General features: G+C 39.8%; 1 protein-coding gene across 1 annotated transcript in view; it reads right to left on the bottom strand.

Annotated features, from left to right (window-relative positions):
• Positions 1–12465, bottom strand: part of CADPS2 (calcium dependent secretion activator 2) — a 277978-nt gene extending 265513 nt beyond the window's left edge. Inside the window, exon 1 of the mRNA XM_085299698.1 lies at positions 12201–12465. Within this exon, the coding sequence (XP_085155824.1) occupies positions 12201–12465 (265 nt within the window). The remainder of the gene's footprint in view (positions 1–12200) is intronic.
• Positions 12466–21767: the final 9302 nt, after the last annotated feature.

The raw sequence follows: 21767 nt of genomic DNA, 5'->3' as shown, positions 1-21767 counted from the left end.
TATAAGTATTCCTGTTTCACTCCTGTGTTTTCACAATGTCAACAAATTGTTTTTACATGCAAGGGTTTACTTCTATTTTTATAAAAAGCTGCATCCTGAACTGATCTGGCAGTTTAGGAATTTGTTCTAAAAGCACAGCTTTTACTTTACTAAACAAAAAATGTTAAGAAAAATATTAAGAAAAATAATTTAATAAAAATTAAATAGTAAACAGCAACACAAGGAACAACCAAGCATATACGTGCTTGTCGCTTTGGTTTGGAATTAAAAACAGAGAGAAAATAAAACTCTTGCTTCAGCGTATTAGACCAGCATTAGATTAGCATTTTCATCCGTTTTTCACCAGCCACATACACAGTGCAGCTCAGTACTTCTCCAAACACAYGCAGGCAACAGCAACAGCTGAGAACAGCCCGCACATACCGAAGTCCTCTCAGTTGCCACCAGCCTCTCCCCACTCCACTGCCCTGCAGACCACAGACCCTGGGATGCAATCACAGCTTGTGTCTGACCAGACTCCTGTGAAAACGGAAAACCAAAGAGCTGGACCTGGAGGAGTAACATTCTGAATTATTGCCACCTTGTGGCAATTTGAGAAATACAGCAAAAAAATAACAAATGCCTATTGTACATTTTCAAATTTACCACTGTGGTTCCTGTGAGCAACAATAAACCTGTGACCTGCCCTAACATGAGCAACAATATTGCTTATTCTCTACTCTCAATCTAAAATAAGCTTTTCTCTTATCATATCTGGATATTCAAGGAAATTAAAAGAAGGAAATGACTGTAATTATAAACAGAGGCAGATAAAATACTTTTCATAGTCTTCAAAATATAAGGGGTGAGGAGGAGCTAGCTGAACAGTCATTCCCCAACTCTCAGCTGCATCGTACATGAACTATAGTACCAATTATTATTTAAGTCCCCTAACACTTCCTAAACAGGTTTAGTCTTAGTTGCTTCAAAACTATGCCTTTTTTGCCTGAAGTCTTCACCAGTAGGAACTGCTTTTTGGACAACTTCAGCCAAAACTGTTTAGACTTCTTGAGAGCAGAGAAGAATAGAAAAAGAAGCTGATGAGCATTGCTTCAAAAAACAAGCCCTCCCTTTGATTTCAGTCAGGCAATAGAAATGTACATCTGTTGAATGAACAGATGTCTTGTGTCTTGTCCTGCCAGACCTTCTGTCAAGGAGAAGGGGTGGTAGGAGGAGAAAAAAGGAAGAAGAAAAGGAGTAAAAATTAATGGCTGGTGATGATCCTATGGATTGATTCATCCTTCTTGATGTCATCAATTGAGTTTTGCCAAAGAAGAATTTGTCCCACATATCCATACCCTCAGCTAAAATCAAAACTGGAAAATATAGTGGGCAAGTCTGTTTAAAGTGATGCTCAATAAGTACACTATTTCCACGATGATAGGAAATTCAACTACCAGTAATCCAGCAATGATTCAACTAGAGCATACCTCAAGGCCCTATTCATTTCAGTGGTCCTCGAGCAAGTGTAGAACAGAAGTTCCAGATGCATCATCATTTTGTAGGTACAGGGTTTATACAGTACATTTTTAGATATTTTGTTTCACATGTAATCTCTCTGCTTTGAAAGCTAGCTGCTTCAACGATGATCTAACACTCTTCTTCCTCAAATCCTCTGACCACATTATCTAGTTAAAAGATCTCAAGCTCAACTGCTTGCTTCCTGTACTTGCTTTGCACGGCTTTCCAACTAACCTGGGTATTTTTTTTTTTTTAATTTCCAAATGAGCCTTAGAAGCTTGAATTAATGCAACACAATTTCAAATAATTCTCATTGCATTGCACAGCTCTCTAGAGCCTCTTAAGCCTTATCCACTGTCCTTCATCCCAGCAAGCCCTGCCATAACTCCCAGCTTCGTACCACCACCCACAGTGATGGGAAGGGTTTTAGCCACAGGGCAGAGCTCTGGAAAGAGACATGCACACTTCCATCGCAGCAATCAGGGGCAGCCCACAGAGCTTTAGGCTGAAGCTATCCTTATCCTCCTCTTTCAGAAAATGAATATGCCATATAACGAGCTGCTAATGAGCTTAATCTTGCATCACTGATGAGAACAAACCTGCAGAGCATACAGCCAGATATAATGATCACTCCACTTCCCCCTGTTCTCCTCCTCCAGCACCTTATCTTCTCTTCCAATATCTGCTTACATAGACAAGAATATTACTAGTCTTTCAGAGTAGAGAAGAGACACAGAATGTTTATTTTTGGTGAAATACTCAAGAGATCTTCTCTTGAGAAATAAGACTAAATAAATAGAGAATCTAACTACTAAAACAAAGGTGATAGTTGTGATTACTGTGCTGAACTATGCAGATCATCTTAGTGTAACATAATGGTTCTATATATTATGTATATATTATATATTATGCCGTCCTTTACTATTCATTGCTCTAACCATTTCTATTTTTTAAATAATGCATAAATATTTTGCTGTCATTTAGCAACATTAGCTGTTTTTTGACTTTCTTAATGCTGAAGTTATTCCAACTTTTTTTAATAGCATTCTTTTTGTTGTCACCCAAATTAGACTACTGTGTGCAGTCACTCAAATTAGACTACATGCTGAATATAGTACAATTCAGCACCTTATAGAATCGAGTCTTAGATTTACAAAACAGATTAAATATATTTAACAAAGTAACTTCTCATTAACATCATTCTTTATAATCAAATAGCACAAAAGGCCATTATTTCTTTCCGGCTTACTACTTGTTTGTAAAACAATTATTCTACCATTCATTCACTGGTAATTCAATTCTACTTCTAGAATATTTCTTTACAAGTTAGAAATATTTAGAAATATGTCTCATTAAGTCTAAAACTTGAAATATTTTTATTGTCTAGAGCAGCATATTCAAGATTCTTAAATAGAACTGTGAAATAACTTAAATGGAACAAAGAGTTTGGGGGTCAGTTTTCTCCAGAGGACAGAGAGGACAGGACAGCAAAGGCAACGAGTGATTTTGGGAAGCAATCAAAGTGCACCTTGAAAGCCAAAATTTATAAATATAGGCAGTTTCCAAAGAATCTATATTAACCACCTGACAGAGAAAATTTCTCCTTCATTACAAATAAATATATTTTGTGTGGGGGGGGAACCACACTTCCCAGTTGTTGGACAGAAGATGAGATAGAAAGAAGTGGAGGAAAACAAAAACTATTTAGGAGTTTCTCACACAAATTATTGATTTGTTGTTGTCAAAACAAACAAACTCTTTTTTCAATTTTCTAGGGACTGTGCCACACCAGGAAAGAAAGAATCTGCTCCACATTTCTCCTAAATGCAGTAATATATCACACCCCGATAAAAGCTATCTCCTCAGAGATTATACTGTCAATGTAATTGCAATGATTTTTCTGTTTTTACCTACTCCTAAGATTTATTATAAGATTTAGCTGACTAGATTTATATTACTGCATTAATTCCTTCTGTGCAGCAGACTTTATTGCTCTCCTCTCCACCTTGAGTTGCTACATGAGCATGGCACAGCTAGGCCACATAGACATTATTGTCCTTTACACTACTACTGTTTGGGACCATCTCCCATGCAGGTACCGGTACTTCAGTTGTTATAACATTATCAAAACCATAAGGAGACTGTCATGTCTGAAAGTTACACAAGTAGGGTTTCCACAGAAAACTGTTACCATGCAAATCATGCCTCAAAGAGATGCACACAGTGACCTTTCTCTAGGCTGGGAACCCCAAGTACCAGTGCCCTTCCAGAAACTAAAATTGAACAAAGTTCAGGAAATTGTTCAAATCATTTCCAAGATCGACAGCTCTGACTCATAGTGTATGCCACCAGTCTAAACAGTGCGGGACTAAATAGATTTGCATCACTCATTCCTTTTTACAACACAGCTCCTTCTCTGCATCCACATCAATTTTTATATCCCAACATGTCAACTGTGCACCCCTCAAGTCATTTTTCAGAAAAACTATTTGCCTGAAGAAAGTTAGCCATTTCATTTTGCAAAACTTCTCCACATACAAATTAAGCTGCCAGAAACTGCACCTTAGAAGCATTTGCTTTGTCTGCACACAACCTGGTACTATGATACTTTGCTGTATCTGCAACAAGGATCTCAAAAGTGTAGCTGTGGAGGCTACAGCAAAGGTGTCTGATCTAACAGAAACATCAGGAAAATATATGTTCCCTCAACCTACTCTTATCTTTCTGAGACTGACATAAATGTTCCATTTTTCCTACTTTCTAGGGAAACRATGTGATCACACAATCTTTCTTCGTCTGTGCAAACATCAGCTTCTTCCCCACACAAGTAACTTTTGCATTTATTTTCCAGCTGCAATCAGTTCCAACAAAAAGGCATGGAGATTTCACAGATATCTCAAGTTTTTACCTTCTTTGAAAAATGCAATTAAAAGAAAACACAAATTACTGTTCTCAGTGACAGAAGAGCAAGCAGAATTAAGCTACTGTAACTTGTGTTTGGTACTAAGCAAATACAAACCCTAAGTTACCTGCTCATCACACTCTACATATTTCAGCACTAGTTCACGACTAAGAAAGAACAACAAAAAAATAATAATAATAAAATCCAGAACAAAGTATTTACTTTATTCCCCAGTACAAGAGAGACATGGAGCTACTGCAGAGAGTCCAGCGTAGGGCTACAAAGATGATCAGAGGGCTGGAGCATCTGCCCTAYRAGGAACGKCTGCGAGAGCTGGRCCTCTTCAGCCTGGGGAAGAGAAGACTGAGGGGGGATCTGATCAATGTGTACAAGTACCTGAAGGGAGGATGTCAAGGGGACAGGGACAAATTCTTTTCAGTTGTCCCGTGTGACAGGACAAGAGGCAATGGGCAGAAATTGAAGCACAGGAAGTTCCGCCTGACCGTGAGGGGGAATTTCTTCCCTGTGAGAGTGACGGAGCACTGGACCAGGTTGCCCAGAGAGGTTGTGGAGTCTCCTTCCATGGAGATCTTCAAGGCCTGCCTGAATGCAACCCTGTCTACCATGCTGTAGGTGACCCTGGTTGAGCAGGGAGGTTGGACTAGATGATCTCCGGAAGTCCCTTCCAACCTTACTGATTCTATGATCTATGAAATTCATCCCTGAGTATTTATTATCTCTTATCTTATGACAAAGGTGTATAAAGTAATCCAACATTGATTCTTTTTCTTTTTTTTTTTTTCCTTTAAACCTGTTTTGGTCATCAGAGTCCCCAGTGTGCTACTCCCTGTCTCACCTCTCTTCTCCCTACATCATGCATCTTCTCAGCAACCCCCTCCACTGCAAAAAACACCACCTCAATACAAATAAATCCAGAAGTACCTTTATTATGCACTACTCTATAAGCAGGATCAGTACATTCACCATTTACAACCTCTCCCTGTACATCTCCACTTCCACCCTACATAAGCTATGTAAGCCCTGATGGCATGAAGAAGCTTTCATAGTATCTTCAGTAATTTCTTTTCAAACACAGCCCAAGCTGTATCCCTATCTTCCYCATTTTCGCACTGCTTCTGAAATTTTAGTCTTTCAGTTTTCATAAATCAATTCTGTCATTATCCCTCTTTGTCTTCCATTTGTTCTTTCAGTATTTCACCTGAAGACCCCTCCTCACAGGTGTTTCAGAAAGGATGCAGAAGGTTTCACCTCCAGACCCATCTCAGCTAAAACACACAAGTAGATCTTGTTCAAAAGGCTCATGTAAGAGATCACTGGCAGTTCTCTTTTCTCCTTCCTCCACTTCAGATTTCACTTAGAAAAAACAAGCAGTGTTACACAGTCATTCTGGTACTTCTCCCATGGTGCCCATCTGTCAACTTCAGGTCAGCACAACTCTCCACTGATGCTCAAGGTCTGTTCCTTCCTTCCATCATTCATGGACATTGTACCTCTCAACCTAGAAGTCTAAACCTTTCCTTCAGCTCAGCTCTGAGTTCTTCCAGGCAGAACTTTTGCATCCTCCTAAATAACCTCTGTGGTCCAACTTTTCCTACATTTAATACAACATGCTTATATAATTCTACCCACTGAGTGCTGTACTGCTGTCTTCACAACAAAAAAATGTTCACCATCAGAAATACCTGCTTCTTTCTTTCACCAAGAATAGAAAGTGGAGAGTTTTGAGAAAGACTTCAGACATATTATCAGTTTTACATAGATCCATTTTTTCCAAATTTCTTAATATATAAAGTTTGGAATTTTGGTCCCCAATATTCCTGCATGAGAATATTTTATTAGGTTTTCAAAACAATGCTTTCCTAAAAACTTTTACAGTTGTATTCCATAAACTTTTTTCCAATATGGTCCTCTTGTGCAAGTGACAAGGATCATCAAATGCATAGCAGTGCACAACCTAGGTGGTGACAGAAATTTAATTCGGGGGGAGGGGGAGAAAAAAAAGACTACAGAGGTCTGAAGAATTTCTTAACTTTGTCATTTACTCTATTTTTTTAAAAAAAGCAGAAATAAGATTAAAACAGCAAAATCATGCTTTCCCAAAAGAAATATTATCTGAAAGAAATCATCTTTCAACTGGGATCTCAACTGAGTGGAGGAAAAAAAAAGGAAAAATTCATCTCCGATTATAAATTGGATTTACAGAAGATTTCAGTATCATTAATACAGACTTACTGGGAGGAAAAAAAAAGAAACAGAAAGAGAGAGAGAGAGAAGTTTAATTAAGGTGTTCTCCACTGCACAATAATGTTAGCACTAATTTTAAAAAGTTATTAAGCTGCACTTATTTCCATAGAAAGTTACTGGCAAAATGTATTTCCTTTATTGCAGTTTTGGATGCCTTGAGGGAACAGAGTTAAACGGCTGAGTCAGTCCGTAAAACAGCAAACCAATTCCCTTACATCACGTTCCCTTCCATGCACTGAATACTAAACAGGACAGGGTATCAAAAACAAAAGCTGACTGTCTGCCAATTGAAACATGACTTCGTACCATGCTGGATGGTAACTTGCTCTCTTCAGTGAGCAAACCAGATGAATCACAACAAACAACAAGGTTGTATGGTAAAATACTACAGATTTGTTTACTCCATACATAGATATCCAATCCAACAATAAACACAGGCAGTTACCAGGAGTAAAAAAAATCATTCCCTGGTAAAGATATTTCTGCAATTTAGGATAGAACAAAAAGGATCTGCAAGTAATGTTATCTCCAGCATCTCTTCATTCTTACACTGAACAGCATATATTTTATTTCGCTCTTCTTTTTACAGCCTACACATATCAAAAAAACCAAAAGAACAGAGGCCTCAAGACATTTTCCAATGCGACAATCCAAATAATTAGGTTAGGCAAAAAAGTCACGTTACAGGAATTTAAGTATTTTCATTACAAAAATGCATGAATCCAAAGATCACCTATGATTAATTTTTCAATAGGTTGTTATATTCTATACTCATGGTACAATTCACAAGTCTTTGGCAGAACAGTTCATTTCTGCAAAACCTCAGTATTCCTTTGTTATGGCACTTTCCTACTAGGAAATAAAAGTGTAGTACAAATGTGAGAATGTGACAGGAAAGAGAAGAATGACAGTCAACTTGAGACTCTTTCAACATTAATTTATACTACAATAATTCCAGGGCACATACTCTGGAATCAGGTTTGCTAAAACTCAACAAGAGACAGGCAGGAAAGGGCAACAGCGTAGRGCGAGCCAGGTGAAGCAGGAATAGACAACACAAGATCCAAGGGAGGGTGTCAGGGCTTGACTAGCGGACAGGAGGTGGTAACGTGCCTAAGCATTCAAATAGAAAAAATAATGAATTGTCTTCTCACTTGATACAGTATCCTAAGTTTGAAAATCACCATACAGCAACAATATTCTGCTGACAAAAAACACAACCCAGGAAGCAGCCAAAAAGTAGTATCACAGAAAGGATAAGGTTGGAAACAACCTCTGGAGACCATCTAGTCCAACCTCCCTGCTCAAGCATGGTGACCTACAGCATGGAGACTCTCTCCAGTAGCTCCATGTTTCTCTTGTACTGACGAGCCCAGAACTGTACACGGACACAGTACAGTACTCGAAATGAGGTCTCCCCAGGGCTGAGTAGAGGGCCAAGATCACCTCTCTCGACCTGCTGGCAACACTCTTCCCAATGCACCCCAGGAGACCATCAGCCTTCTTGGCCACAAGGGCACATTGCTGGCTCACAGACAACTCGTCATCCACCAGAACTCCCAGGTCCTTCTCTGCAGAGCTGCTCTCCAGCCCGTCAGCCCCCAGCTTGTACCGGTGTCTAGGGTTATTTCTCCCTAGGTGCAGAACTCTGCACTTGCYSTTGTTGAACCTCATGAGGTTCCTCTCTGCCCAACTCTCCACCCTGTCCAGGTCTCTCTGAATGGCAGCACAGCCCTCAAGTGTGTCAGCCACTCCTCCCAGCTTGGGATCATCAGCAAATTTGCACTCTGCCCTTCATCCAGGTCATTGATGAAGAACTTGAACAGGATGGGACCCAGCACTGAGCCCTGAGGAACTCCACTAGACCACAGGCCTCCAACTAGACTCCACACCACTGATGACGACCTTCTGAGCTCTGCCTTTCAGCCAGTTCTCAATCCACCTCACTGTCCACTCGTCTAACCCACACTTCCTGAGCTTCTCTAGSAGGATGTTATGGGGGACAGTGTCAAAAGCCTTGCTGAAGTCCAGRTACACAAYGTGCACTGCTCTGCCCTCATCTACCCAGCCAGTCATTCCGTCACAGAAGGCTATCAGGTTGGTTAAGCAGGATTTCCCCTTGGTGAATCCATGCTGGCTACTCCTGATCACCTTCTTTTCCTCCATATGCCTGGAGATGACATCCAGAATGAGCTGTTCCATCACCTTTCCAGGGACGGAGGTGAGGCTGACCAGCCTAGAGTTGCCTGGGTCCTCCTTCTCGCCCTTCTTGAAGACTGGAGGGACACTGGCTTTCTTCCAGTCCTCAGGCACCTCTCCAGTTCTCCAGGGCCTTTCCAAGATGATAGAGAGTGGCCTGGCAACAACATCCGCGAGCTCCCTTAGTACCTGTGGGTGCATCCTATCCGGGGTCATGGATTTGTGGATGTCAAGCTTGCCCAGAAGCTATCCTCCTCAACCAAAGGAAAGTCTCCCTTTCTCCAGACTTTCTCTCTCATCTCTAGGGTCTGAGATTCGTGAGGGCTGCCCTTACGAGTAAAGACTGAGGCAAAGAAGGCATTCAGGAATTCTGCCTCCTCTGTATCCCTTACCACCAGGGCACCCTCCCCATTCAGCAGTGGACCTACATTTTCCCGAGTCCTGCTCTTGCTGCTGATGTATTTGAAGAAGCCCTTCCTRTCATCCTTGACATCCCTTGCCAGACTCAATTCCAACCGGGCCTTAGCCTTCCTCGTTGCGACTCTAGGTACTCTGACCTAGAGTCCTATATAGAATCCTATATAATATATAGGACCTAGAGTCCTATAATAGAGTCCTATAATCCTCCCAAGTAGCCTGTCCCCTCCTCCACATTCTGTGTACTTTCTTCTGTTTGAGTTTTGCCAAGAGCTCCTTGCTCACCCAGCCAAGTCTCCTGCCCCCTTTGCTGGAGTTCTTTCTCCTTGGGATGCAGCGCTCTTAAGCTTGGAGGAAGCAGTGCTTGAATACTAGCCAGCTCTCCTGGACCCGCCTTCCTTCTAGGGCCTTAACCCATGAGATTCCTCCAAGTAGGCCTCTGAAGAGCCCAGAGTCCGCTCTCCTGAAGTCCAGGGTTGCAATCCTGCTTGTTGCCTTACTTCTTTCCTGCAGGATCCTGCACTCCACCATCTCATGGTCACTGCAGCCAAGGCTGCCCCTAACCTTCACATCTCCAACCAGTCCTTCCTTGTTGGTTAGGACAAGGTCCAGCAGGACGCCCAAATATCATGTTCATTTTCTCATTCGTAATGTTTGTTAAAGATTGTATCACTGAAGCTGTTTTTTCTCTCCCCAGAATGACATTATATAGCAAAGGATGAATTCAGTTTTTGCCATCTCCAAATTCTAACTCACACATGCTAATTTCCTGTGTTCAAAGGACGGTACAGTATCTAATAACTTTTTCAGATAAATACACTACTTAGAATCAAATCTAGTACTTTTATAAATATCCCTAATTAGCTTGTCACAGATTGTTCATTAAGGTTTGAAAGAGAACTGGATTGACACAGTATTTTGAGATATGTTCATTTATTAAACTAAGTGCAGAGGAAAGAAATGAGTGAGATCAAGATCAAATAAATATTGCAGAAGTCTTACAATTCTTATTAGGAGCTAGTCAAAGGAAAATAGTCTGAAAAGCACTCTATAATGTTGTAAGACATCTAGTTGTAGGAAATATTAGAATTCAACAACCTTTTGTTTAGAACACAGCAGGCGAGCGAACACAGTCTAGAAACATAGTATTGCCAACATAATTTGGTAACTGTTAAAGATCACTTGTTTTTATGTACACAAACAACTTTGAAGCAGTTGGTTTTAAACCTTGGTTTGAAGGTACAAAGGAGAGGATGGAGTCTAAGTTACAAATCAGCTTTTGCTCTTGACCAATTCCATTAGACCCTTCTGAGATCTTGAAAGTTTCTGCTTACAAAGGAAAATTTTATTTTATAATGTTAAGAAACAGATGGGGAAAAAAAAGATGTATCTAGATGAAATTCATTCAGTTATGGATAAGCAGAAAAAAGGTCTGAGGCATCAGGTTCACCAGAGTTTCTAACACTGAATCAGGCCAGCTGCAAGACAGAGGCAAAGCTTGATACAACCCAAGCACGAAGCGGCAATACACCACACCAGATTTTCACAGGMAAGAGCAAAAAAGAGAAAAGAAGAAGTAAAGAGCTGGAATAAAAACTCTAAATGGGCACAGCCCCCAGAGAGACTAGTCCTGAGAGTAATGGGGGTTGCAGAGAAATGAGTGGAAATGCTGTTTCCTACTTATTTGATTTTTTCCTGAACATTGAGTAAAGCATCTACTGGGAACACTTCCACTTAGGCCTGCTGAAATTCATTCCCAAATTTATGGAGTGTAGAAATGGAATCAGTGAACTATTCTCAATTTACCTTTACTTCTATGCTGACAAGTATTTGCAGTGTGGTGCTTTAGAGGCACATATTACAAGTTGTGGCTCCGAGAGCCACTTTACTCCCTTAAAATGCTGCCATCCTAATTTATGCAGAACATTATGAATCTAAGTAATCCAGAAAGGCAAGAAAGAAACTATGCAACATATACCTCTTCAAAGAGCCATAGGTATCACTGCTTACACCAGCAAAAAAAAGTTTAAATTAAAAATTAGAGTTTTGCTTTTAGTTAAAATGGGGAATCTGTGAAGTATAGGGTTCTGTTTCTTTGGGGTTTTTTTTGTTTTTGTTTTTGTTTTTTAATCTATGGAACCAACAGATTGTCTAACAGTAGTAATGTCTTCTACTCCTAGGATGCCCCSCTTTAAAAGAAATCAGTTATACAAAAATATCTTACCGCAAAGGAGACATTAACAACATTTCAATACAAATTTTGCAATATACACATAATGAACTATTATGCATCTTACTGCCTTAATCTTCCGAAACTTGCTATTTCTTTCTCCTGCACAAAGAGAAAGTTTTCCTAAACAAAGGAAAAAAGAATGAAGTTACCGTTAATTGTTTTCCACCTAATTAAAAAACCAGAGGGCAAAGATGACTGCAAACAAGCAAGCATAGACATACCACAATCAGCTAGCTGACTACCAATAGCTAAAGCTTCTGGTTAAGTCAAACAGCAGAGTAAGCTTTGACTCCAACATGTTAAGCTACCAAAAGCAGAAATTTAAGCCTTCAAGAGCTACCTACAATGATCTTGATGAAGAGGCTGAGCTACATTCAGTGTATGAAGCAATAATTCAGCCTCTTCCTACTTATAAAAATACAGTGCCCAAAGGCTATATTTAAATAGTTACTTTAAAACGGCAGTTAGTTTTCTGAAAATCACAAATAAACCCAGTAATGATCTAACTCAGCTGTTCTGGAGGCACAGTTTTTGCTCAACTCCTTATTTTGCTAAGAATATTTTTTTTAGAAGAATCAAAAAAAAATGTTAAGTTTCCCATATGGTTAACATTAATTGTAGCAAATATGCTGTATTTCAGGGAAATACATGGTAATTAAGTTAAATGATAGTAACTGCATTTACCTATGATTAATACACTGTAAAACAGATACAGATTAACCACAGTGGATATTTTGACATCATCGAAAGTCAATACAGTCAGCAGACTTTTTCTATTAGTATTTCCTATGATACATGTTTCCACTTCCCACATGTCATTTACAGCACCAGTGGCTTCCTCGGTAGCTTCAGCCGAGACAGGAGACCATATGTTACAGGACTCAGGCACATAGGTATTGTTACCATCCTGCTTCTTGTCTGCTTTGACAACCACATTCAACCAGTTCATGGTTCTAAATCACACCACAAAATGAGCTTGCCTCATCACTCCCTTGCTGGTGTATTTAAACATACTACTTTCTAGGATTTTTTCTAACAATTGCTTACTTTTGGGCAATGTCGCTAAGGCTTAGTATACCCCACGCTTTTAAGACACATCTGTTTTCCTGTCCATGTCTGAATACACCATACAKTTGGTATGCATATGTCCAAATAAATCAGTCCAAAAATTCTTGGAAGCATCCAGCATACTGTGCAAGTACACACCATTTGTGCATTGCTCATGCACAAAAATCATACAAAAATGTAGGATGGATGGGATCTGCAGAGGTCACCTAGTCCAGACTCTTATTCAAGGCAAGGCCACCTTCTGCGTTCCAGCATCACTGTTACTGCAGTGCTCAGACCTTGTCTAGTCCGGTCCTGCACATCTCCAGGGATGCAGATTCTGCAGATTCTCTGGGCAACCTGCTCTACTACTTAACCACCTTCATCATGATAATTTTTTTTCCTTATATCTAGTCGGAATTTCCTGTATTTCAACTTGTGATTTTTGAATCTTATTCTTTTGCTGTGCATCTCCAAGGAGAGTGTGGCGCCATCTGTTCTGTAACACTCACATCTCTGTGAAAACTACTGGGAAACTGCTCTCAAGACTGATGTCCATGATTTCTCTAAGTATAAATAGATAAGTTATTCATAAAAAAGATCAACTAGTGGAAGACAGACAGACAGAAAAGAGGAAGACATATCAGGGGAAATCTAGATGCGTCATCTGTGCACATGATTGGCAGATATAGGGAACAGTTTTATAGTCAAAGAAAGCGGTAGGACTATTTTAATAACGTTTAATCAGTTTTACTTAATCAATTTAATTCAATTAGTTGTTTAAGAGATCCTGCATACTTTCCAATTTTTCTGGGTAGATTACGTTATAAACATCTTTATATTCTTTAAAGATTTCTCATCTGCAAATCCTATCTTGGCAACAGCAGGAAACATGAATGTCACATTCTCACTGAATAAGGCACAGCTAAAAGATCCTGTGCTAAAGCCCTTAACATGCATTGAAGTACATGCATTAATACTACAACCTCTTTTTTCCTGCCTGTATGAGGAACTGAGTTCCTGGTAGGTAGAGACAAAACATTAGAATTATGGGTGTAAGTATGTTTTTACCTTACAAATTTCATTCATTCTCCAGAGCTAAGTCCTACAAATAGAGTAAATAGTTATGCTAAAAAACAGACTCCAGACTAAAAGTATGATTAAGGCACTCAAGCACAGTTATTCCAAAAGCATCAGAACGAGAAACTGAGGGAAAAAAAAACAAGCAAAAAAACCCAGATCTCCTGTTTCTATTAGAGTCATATCAAGCTCACCAGGGAACCAAATGTCAGAGTATCTGAAAGCACCAGTTACTGCATGGTCCACAGCAGAACAAAAGAACTATCATGCAGATGACTTAATTGTTTCTCTTGCCATAAACAAGTCCATGTAAGAGCTACTAATGCAAAAAAAAAAATCCCAATACTTTATGAATATTTTACAAGTAATATCTTAGCCATTAAAGTATTCACGGTGCAAGTAGCTGAGTAGGGTTTTTTGTTTCTTTGGGGAAAGGATCAGGTTTGGAAAGGAGGTGGCAGGTACAGTTGTTTTAAGAGAACCGAGTGCTTAGCCTAGGTACTCTGACGTATGACTTACCTTGATTGCTCTATATGCACACTTCAAGTTTCAATATCCTGCCTCTAGAATATTGTTATTTGTTGATTTTATTTAAAACGAACTACACTCAAACTGCAAAACAATTAAAGGAAAGAGTCCCTAATAACATAAGTCTGAAGACCCAACTTCACCTTTCAATTACTACATATGATTAAAAAAAAAAGTGTTAAATTCCTTACTTATGTCTGAAAAAAGTTGTGTTCTGCATTTATGAGATGGATAAACAGATGAAAATATTTTGTGGGATATTTTTGAGCATCAGTTTTGCCTAGAAATCTTCATGTGGATTTTTTTCTTAACAACAGAGCACAGCTGAGTTGGTATTGTGTATACACATTTGAAGTTTATCATCCTGACCACAGATACACAGTGCATTCACAACAACACACTTCATTTAGTCACTTCTTATCTGCAGCACAGTTAGCTTATATCAGTGTGGTAAGAAACATTTGCCAAGACTCTCCATACACTGTCATACTTTTCTGGTTCATCAACACACAGTTCCTTATCACCTTTCCCATTTTGCAAGAAAAAGTGGGAAGGAGGGCAGCATGCTCTAGACTGTTACAGTCCAATTGACTTTTAACTCAAAGGCCAAATACAACAGGAAAGCAGCCAAGTTCATTCTTACGGAGCAACCGAATCTTCCAACTTGGCTTAAAAATAAGTTAGGAAAAAACTAAAGTATTGATTAGAAGCTAGCAGTTCCTTAAAAGAAAAAAAAAAAAAAAAAAAAAAAAAGGCATTTTTCCCCTTAAAGCAATCCTCTCCACATCTTCTCCCTAATGGGCTTCAGCTTTATGTTACTTGTCCACCACACTGCTACTGATTTGCTTCCTGACTTCAAAGCTTAAATGTCCACCCAAATGACTTCAGCTTGAATGAAGCTTTCCAGCACTCATGCCTTCAGAAGAGTTGACGTCAACCACTTCAATGCTGGCAAAATGTGCTCCTGCAGGAGGAGAAAGAAGAGAGAGCTTTTTCACGCATGCCCAGCTAGGTCTCTGTCAGGATCGAGGACAGTTACTTCAATAGAACAAAGAGAGGAAACAATAACAAGAGGATTTCAGGGAGACGGAGAGAAGGAAAAGCCTTCATGCAAAATGGTGTAGTTTTATGCTCTAAAACACAGTCTCAGGAGCTTATGTTTCATCAGCGGGTAGCATTGTGCCCAGAAGATACCCAGCTGGCTGTACTGCCACCTGCTACCTTCTCAGGGAGAAAACAAGTGGCAGTGGCAGAAATACTTAATTCTGAAAGGCGCTCTGAGCCTAGCAACATAGGTAGTAAGTACAACCCCAAAATTCAAAACATACCTACAGAAAACTGGAAAGACAAGAAACAGAAGCATTAGCGCAGTCTAGCGCAATTAGTGCAATCGCTCCCAGTCACAGACTCGCCCATCGATTACAACCACTTCCACATGAACACCATCCAAAATCTGCAACTGGAATATCAACAGGAAAGATGAATCTTGAAGTTCCAGAATGTGCTAAACTTGGACTTGAACTAAGGAGATAAAGAGAAGGGCATGATTATTAGAAAGCTGTATGGTTCAGGTTTAGGTTTCCATTTCATGGGAAGAAATGAAATACTTGGCTATATTAAGTGATTGAATATTTTTATGCTTTTTGACCAAAAAGCTCTCTGATAAAACAACACTATACCTATTCTAAACATTCCCATTTTAGAAGATAGAACTGATGCTCGCTAGCTAGGTAGCAAGCTACCAGGATTCCAGTCCTGCTTTTAGCTCTTTGCATGATCTAAGAGAACATATCTAATAATTTTTTCTTTCATTTAGTTATCTTTAAATATTTTATGGGTTTATAAATGAGTAAAGAAGAAGCTGGTAATGATCAGTAATTTTCATTATATAACATTTTGTCCTTTTAGAAAAGTTGCATGCAGCATTCAATAGAAGCTGTGAAGCTCAACATTATTTGCAGCAAATCTTTGAAGTTAAATCAAAGTCCTAGATTTCAGATTTATTTTGTGCATTCCTTGTGAAGCTTTATTCAGGATCAGCAGCTATAAAGATCTGAAAGTTTCCTGCTTTTGCATGTAGAACCTAAGAAATTGTGCACATATGTCAAGATGTTTGACCATATACAGGCCCCCAAATGATCAATATATTAACAGCAACATAAAGGTGCTTTAGCCTATCCCTCCTCCTATAATCACAGGCATTTGCAGACAGTTAACAAAGTTTATTCTGAAATTAAAACAGTAAAATTCTTGTTCTGGGATGTATAACATTTAAAGAGAGTGATAAGGGAACATGGTTTCAAAAGGCAGGAAATTGTATACTGAAATTATGTTTAAATTATCCATTCAAATCACAAAACAAGGACTCAAAATAAGATCACAGAATTGAAGTTACCATCTTAACCTACATTCCGTATATGAGTGTATGTGCATATATATACACACACACATATATATATRCACATATGTATATGTGTGTGTGTGTATATATATATGCACACACACATATGTATACATATACAGAGATATACATACACACACAGACACACACACTACTGTCACACTAACTAAAGTCAGAAAAATATTTTTTCTATCTGACACTGATCTTAATACAGAGAATACACACACGATTATGTTATACATACACAAGCAGTTTTAACCTAGCATTACAGAACACTGTTTGATTTTGCAGTCAGGATAAATATTCAAACATATTTCCTATACACACACTAAATTGTAAGTTAATCATCAGTTCTGAAATAAATCTTATTTCCTAGCATATCACCTACCTAGAAGACAGTTCCCATCCTAAGGTAGTCTAACAGCAAATTCAGTCCGACTCCACAGACAGTTAAGTTGTTTGATCACAAGTTTGTTAAAATTTTGTAAGAGTAGCAGATATTTTAATTAAGTCAGTAAAACAGCAATAAACCGACAAAACTCTAACGCAATAAATAGAGCAGCAGTATTTGTCAAGGCAGAAGCAATGAGTTGTCCAGTTCTAAAATCTGAATACCTTAGTGAGCAACATATTTCCAAGTACTCAGTGTACCATTTTTGCGGTATAAAACACATTTAAATAATTGACAAAAACAGATTAATTCATTTCATTCTTTTCTATAATAAGGAGATCTCATTTATGCAGATGAAGTTAAATCCAAGAGAGAAGCTAAACAGTCTTGGAAAACAACTAGCAGCTTACCAAGTATTTTGAGTTCTGTGTTATTAACCCAAACACTATTATTAACACTGCTGTGCAAGACCGCTTCACAAATACTTTAGCATGAGATTAGAGGAAAAAAAATCATTAGTATTCTAATTAATAAAAGGAAATGATAATGGTAGATTATGCATCTTTTATGGTCAATGTGTTCAAGAAAACTAAACTACTGTGGCAAGACACAAAACAACAAGTTAATGAATTCCCTAGACGCTGGCAGTCCAAAGAGGACAAGGAATTAAAGCAAGTGGTAAATTCTGAACCTTAGAATCTCCAATCTGAACTTATAAAAGAAATTTCAAAGTCAGCAAAAGACAGTATTAAGGAACAGAAAAATATGCCTTTGTTTCAGAGTAGCTGAACTGTCCTTTCCAAGCCTGTATAAAACATGAGTTCAAAATTGAATTTAACAAACTAATTTCCTAAACTGCAATCACACGTATGATCAATCATCCTCGAAGTCCTAGAACTTTTAATATGAAATATCAAATTAATCTCCTCATTTAAACATCAGTTGTTCCAATATAATGATAGAGAAATTTAAGTTGGAAGGAGTGCCTGGAAGTCATTTAGTCTAACCTCAGGCTCAGTACAAAGCTAGCTTCAAAGATAGATCAAGCTGTTCAGATCCTTGACAAGGATATAGTTATCAGGGATAATTAAGGAATCCATCATTTTTAAAGTCCAACCCTGATATACTATGGAAGACAGAGTTAGAGGAAAAAAACATGATAATTCATTTAAAATTATCAAAAGAACTGAAATTTCCTGTCTACTCAATAATCTTAGAGTGGTATTTAAAAACTTTCCTGAGATAATCAAATCAATCCAATAATTTAGCATCTCTGATGTATGGCAGGATATTCTTTCTACCACCCTAATTTGTTAAATACATTGGAATCTTGATGATAAGCAACACAGAATTAGCCTGTTTCACAGACTTTATCGTAAGTTTGTCTTTACCTCCACTCCTTCTTCTTTACGTATTGCAAACTACTAGAAATCAGTTAATCTCATTTGGTTCATTAAAATCAGGAACACTTAAGGAAACACACCTTTTCTTCTCCTTTTCTTCCACATCCAAAAGCACAAGGTTCCCACAAAATGGGCACCTATGTACACCTGTGCCCCTCAACTTCACTGGAGCAGCTCATGTATGAGCCAAATGTGTGCGGGAAGCTTTGTTGCTCCATCCATCGTTCCTTATGGATGCACCGAAAGAGTCCTATCCTCTGCCCTCTGTCGGCTGCAAGACCATTAAGCACATTGCTTTGGTCTGAACAAATATGATTAACCAAAAGCATGCAAAACAAATATTTTGCTCAAAGCAAGTGTGACATTCACACTCAGTTCTAAATATAACTTATAAATCCTTTTAACAGTTCCTCCAAAATAATTATAGAAGCTTCAAAAAAAAAAAAAAAAAAAACTACATTTTAGCCTTACATAGGGCATCCAGTGTTGGAACTTAAAACTTTCAGATCCACAACATAGTTGATCGGAATGAGTGGAGGGGAAGCAGCATGTAGAGAAGCTCATTTGGGTAACATATGTTCTACCAGGAAACCACTAAATTTTGTGACAGCAGCAGAATTTTCAGATTAAGAGATGTTTATATAATGCCTCTGAGAACAGAGTATAGTCTAAAGATGGTATAACCAACTATAAAATGCCCCATTCAAGGCATCAGTAGGACGAGAACAAGCACGAACCTCTACTACATTAACTAAATATCGATATGGTCAAGTGTTCTCTACATGAATCAGTTAGCATGGGTTTGGAGGCACACAGTTCAGCATTTTCTGTCTAAAAGACAACAAATACCAATACATATTTAAGAATGCATGATACAATTTAAAATTGTGCCTGTTAGCAACTATTTTTATATTATTAAATATAGTGCTAAAGTTTACCTAAGCCCTTTTCAGGAAGAGCAAAAAAGTTAGCATTAAATTTCAGAATACTCTTTAGCACAGAAAATGTGCAAAATTACCATCCAATGAAATAGCCACTAAGCCATGAAAGATTGATAGGAAAAAGGATTAAAAAAAAAAAATGAGAGCAATCTTCTGTTCCTCTCTTACACAACAGTAAAACCTACTTGTGTCCTATTTCAATATGTAAAGCCCTAAAATAGAAAAAAAAATCAATTTTCATTAATACTTCAGAATCTTAAGAACTAAAAGAAGTTTATATGACACCAGTTGGAGAAATACTGTTAATATTGCTCATGGGGGACTTCAACCACCCTGACATCTGCTGGAAGGACAACACAGCTAGGCACAGACGTCCAGGAGGCTCCTGCAAATCACTGAAGATTACTTTTTGACACAGGTGGTGGAGAAGCCAACAAGGAGGGGTGTGCTGCTGAACTTGTACTAACAAAAAAAGAAGGACTGGATGAAGATGTGAAGGTTGGAGGCAGCCTTGGCTGCAGTGACCATGAGATGGTGGAGTGCAGGATCCTGCAGGAAAGAAGTAAGGCAACAAGCAGGATTGCAACCCTGGACTTCAGGAGAGCGGACTCTGGGCTCTTCAGAGGCCTACTTGGAGGAATCTCATGGGTTAAGGCCCTAGAAGGAAGGCGGGTCCAGGAGAGCTGGCTAGTATTCAAGCACTGCTTCCTCCAAGCTTAAGAGCGCTGCATCCCAAGGAGAAAGAACTCCAGCAAAGGGGGCAGGAGACTTGCCTGGGTGAGCAAGGAGCTCTTGGCAAAACTCAAACAGAAGAAGGAGGTGTATAGAATATGCAAAAAGGGACAAGCCACTTGGGAAGAATATAGAAACTTTGTCAGAGTACCTAGAGATGCAACAAGGAAGGCTAAGGCCCGGTTGGAATTGAGTCTGGCAAGGGATGTCAAGGAYRAYAGGAAGGGCTTCTTCAAATACATCAGCAGCAAGAGCAGGACTCRGGAAAATGTAGGTCCACTGCTGAATGGGGAGGGTGCCCTGGTGGTAAGGGATACAGAGGAGGCAGAATTCCTGAATGCCTTCTTTGCCTCAGTCTTTACTCGTAAGGGCAGCCCTCACGAATCTCAGACCCTAGAGATGAGAGAGAAAGTCTGGAGAAAGGAAGACTTTCCTTTGGTTGAGGAGGATAGGATTAGAGACCTTCTGGGCAGGCTAGACATCCACAAATCCATGCTCCCGGATGGGATGCACCCACAGGTATGGGGGGAGCTCGCGGATGTTGTTGCCAGGCCACTCTCTATCATCTTGGAAAGGCCCTGGAGAACTGGAGGGGTGCCCGAGGACTGGAAGAAAGCCAATGTCACTCCAGTCTTCAAGAAGGGCGAGAAGGAGGACCYAGGCAACTCTAGGCTGGTCAGCCTCACCTCCGTCCCTGGAAAGGTGATGGAACAGCTCATTCTGGATGTCATCTCCAGGCATATGGAGGAAAAGAAGGTGATCAGGAGTAGCCAGCATGGATTCACCAAGGGGAAATCCTGCTTAACCAACCTGATAGCCTTCTGTGACGGRATGACTGGCTGGGTAGATGAGGGCAGAGCAGTGCACRTTGTGTATCTGGACTTCAGCAAGGCTTTTGACACTGTCCCCCATAACATCCTSCTAGAGAAGCTCAGGAAGTGTGGGTTAGAYGAGTGGACAGTGAGGTGGATTGAGAACTGGCTGAAAGGCAGAGCTCAGAAGGTCGTCATCAGTGGTGTGGAGTCTAGTTGGAGGCCTGTGGTCTAGTGGAGTTCCTCAGGGCTCAGTGCTGGGTCCCATCCTGTTCAAGTTCTTCATCAATGACCTGGATGAAGGGCAGAGTGCAAATTTGCTGATGATCCCAAGCTGGGAGGAGTGGCTGACACACTTGAGGGCTGTGCTGCCATTCAGAGAGACCTGGACAGGGTGGAGAGTTGGGCAGAGAGGAACCTCATGAGGTTCAACAAGAGCAAGTGCAGAGTYCTGCACCTAGCGAATAATAACCCTAGACACCGGTACAAGCTGGGGGCTGACCTGCTGGAGAGCAGCTCTGCAGAGAAGGACCTGGGAGTGCTGGTGGATGACGAGTTGTCCATGAGCTAGCAATGTGCCCTCGTGGCCAAGAAGGCCAATGGTCTCCTGGGGTGCATTGGGAAGAGTGTTGCCAGCAGGTCGAGAGAGGTGATCTTGGCCCTCTACTCAGCCCTGGAGAGGCCTCATCTGGAGTACTTGTCCAGTTCTGGGCTTGCCAGTACAAGAGAGACATGGAGCTACTGGAGAGAGTCCAGCACAGGGCTACAAAAATGATTAGAGGACTGGAGCATCTCCCCTGAGGAACGGCTTCAAGAGCTGGGCCTGTTTAGCCTGGGGAAGAGAAGACTGAGGGGGATCTTGTCAATAAGTATCTGAAGAGAGGGTGTCAAGAAGATGGGGCCGGACTCTTTTCAG

This window comes from Rhea americana, unplaced genomic scaffold (assembly GCF_003343005.1).
Source record: "Rhea americana isolate MKP2758 unplaced genomic scaffold, rheAme1 scaffold_152, whole genome shotgun sequence".
Classification (NCBI taxonomy): domain Eukaryota; kingdom Metazoa; phylum Chordata; class Aves; order Rheiformes; family Rheidae; genus Rhea; species Rhea americana.
Note: the sequence above shows the minus strand (reverse complement) of the source record. Positions and strands in the feature narration are given on the sequence as shown.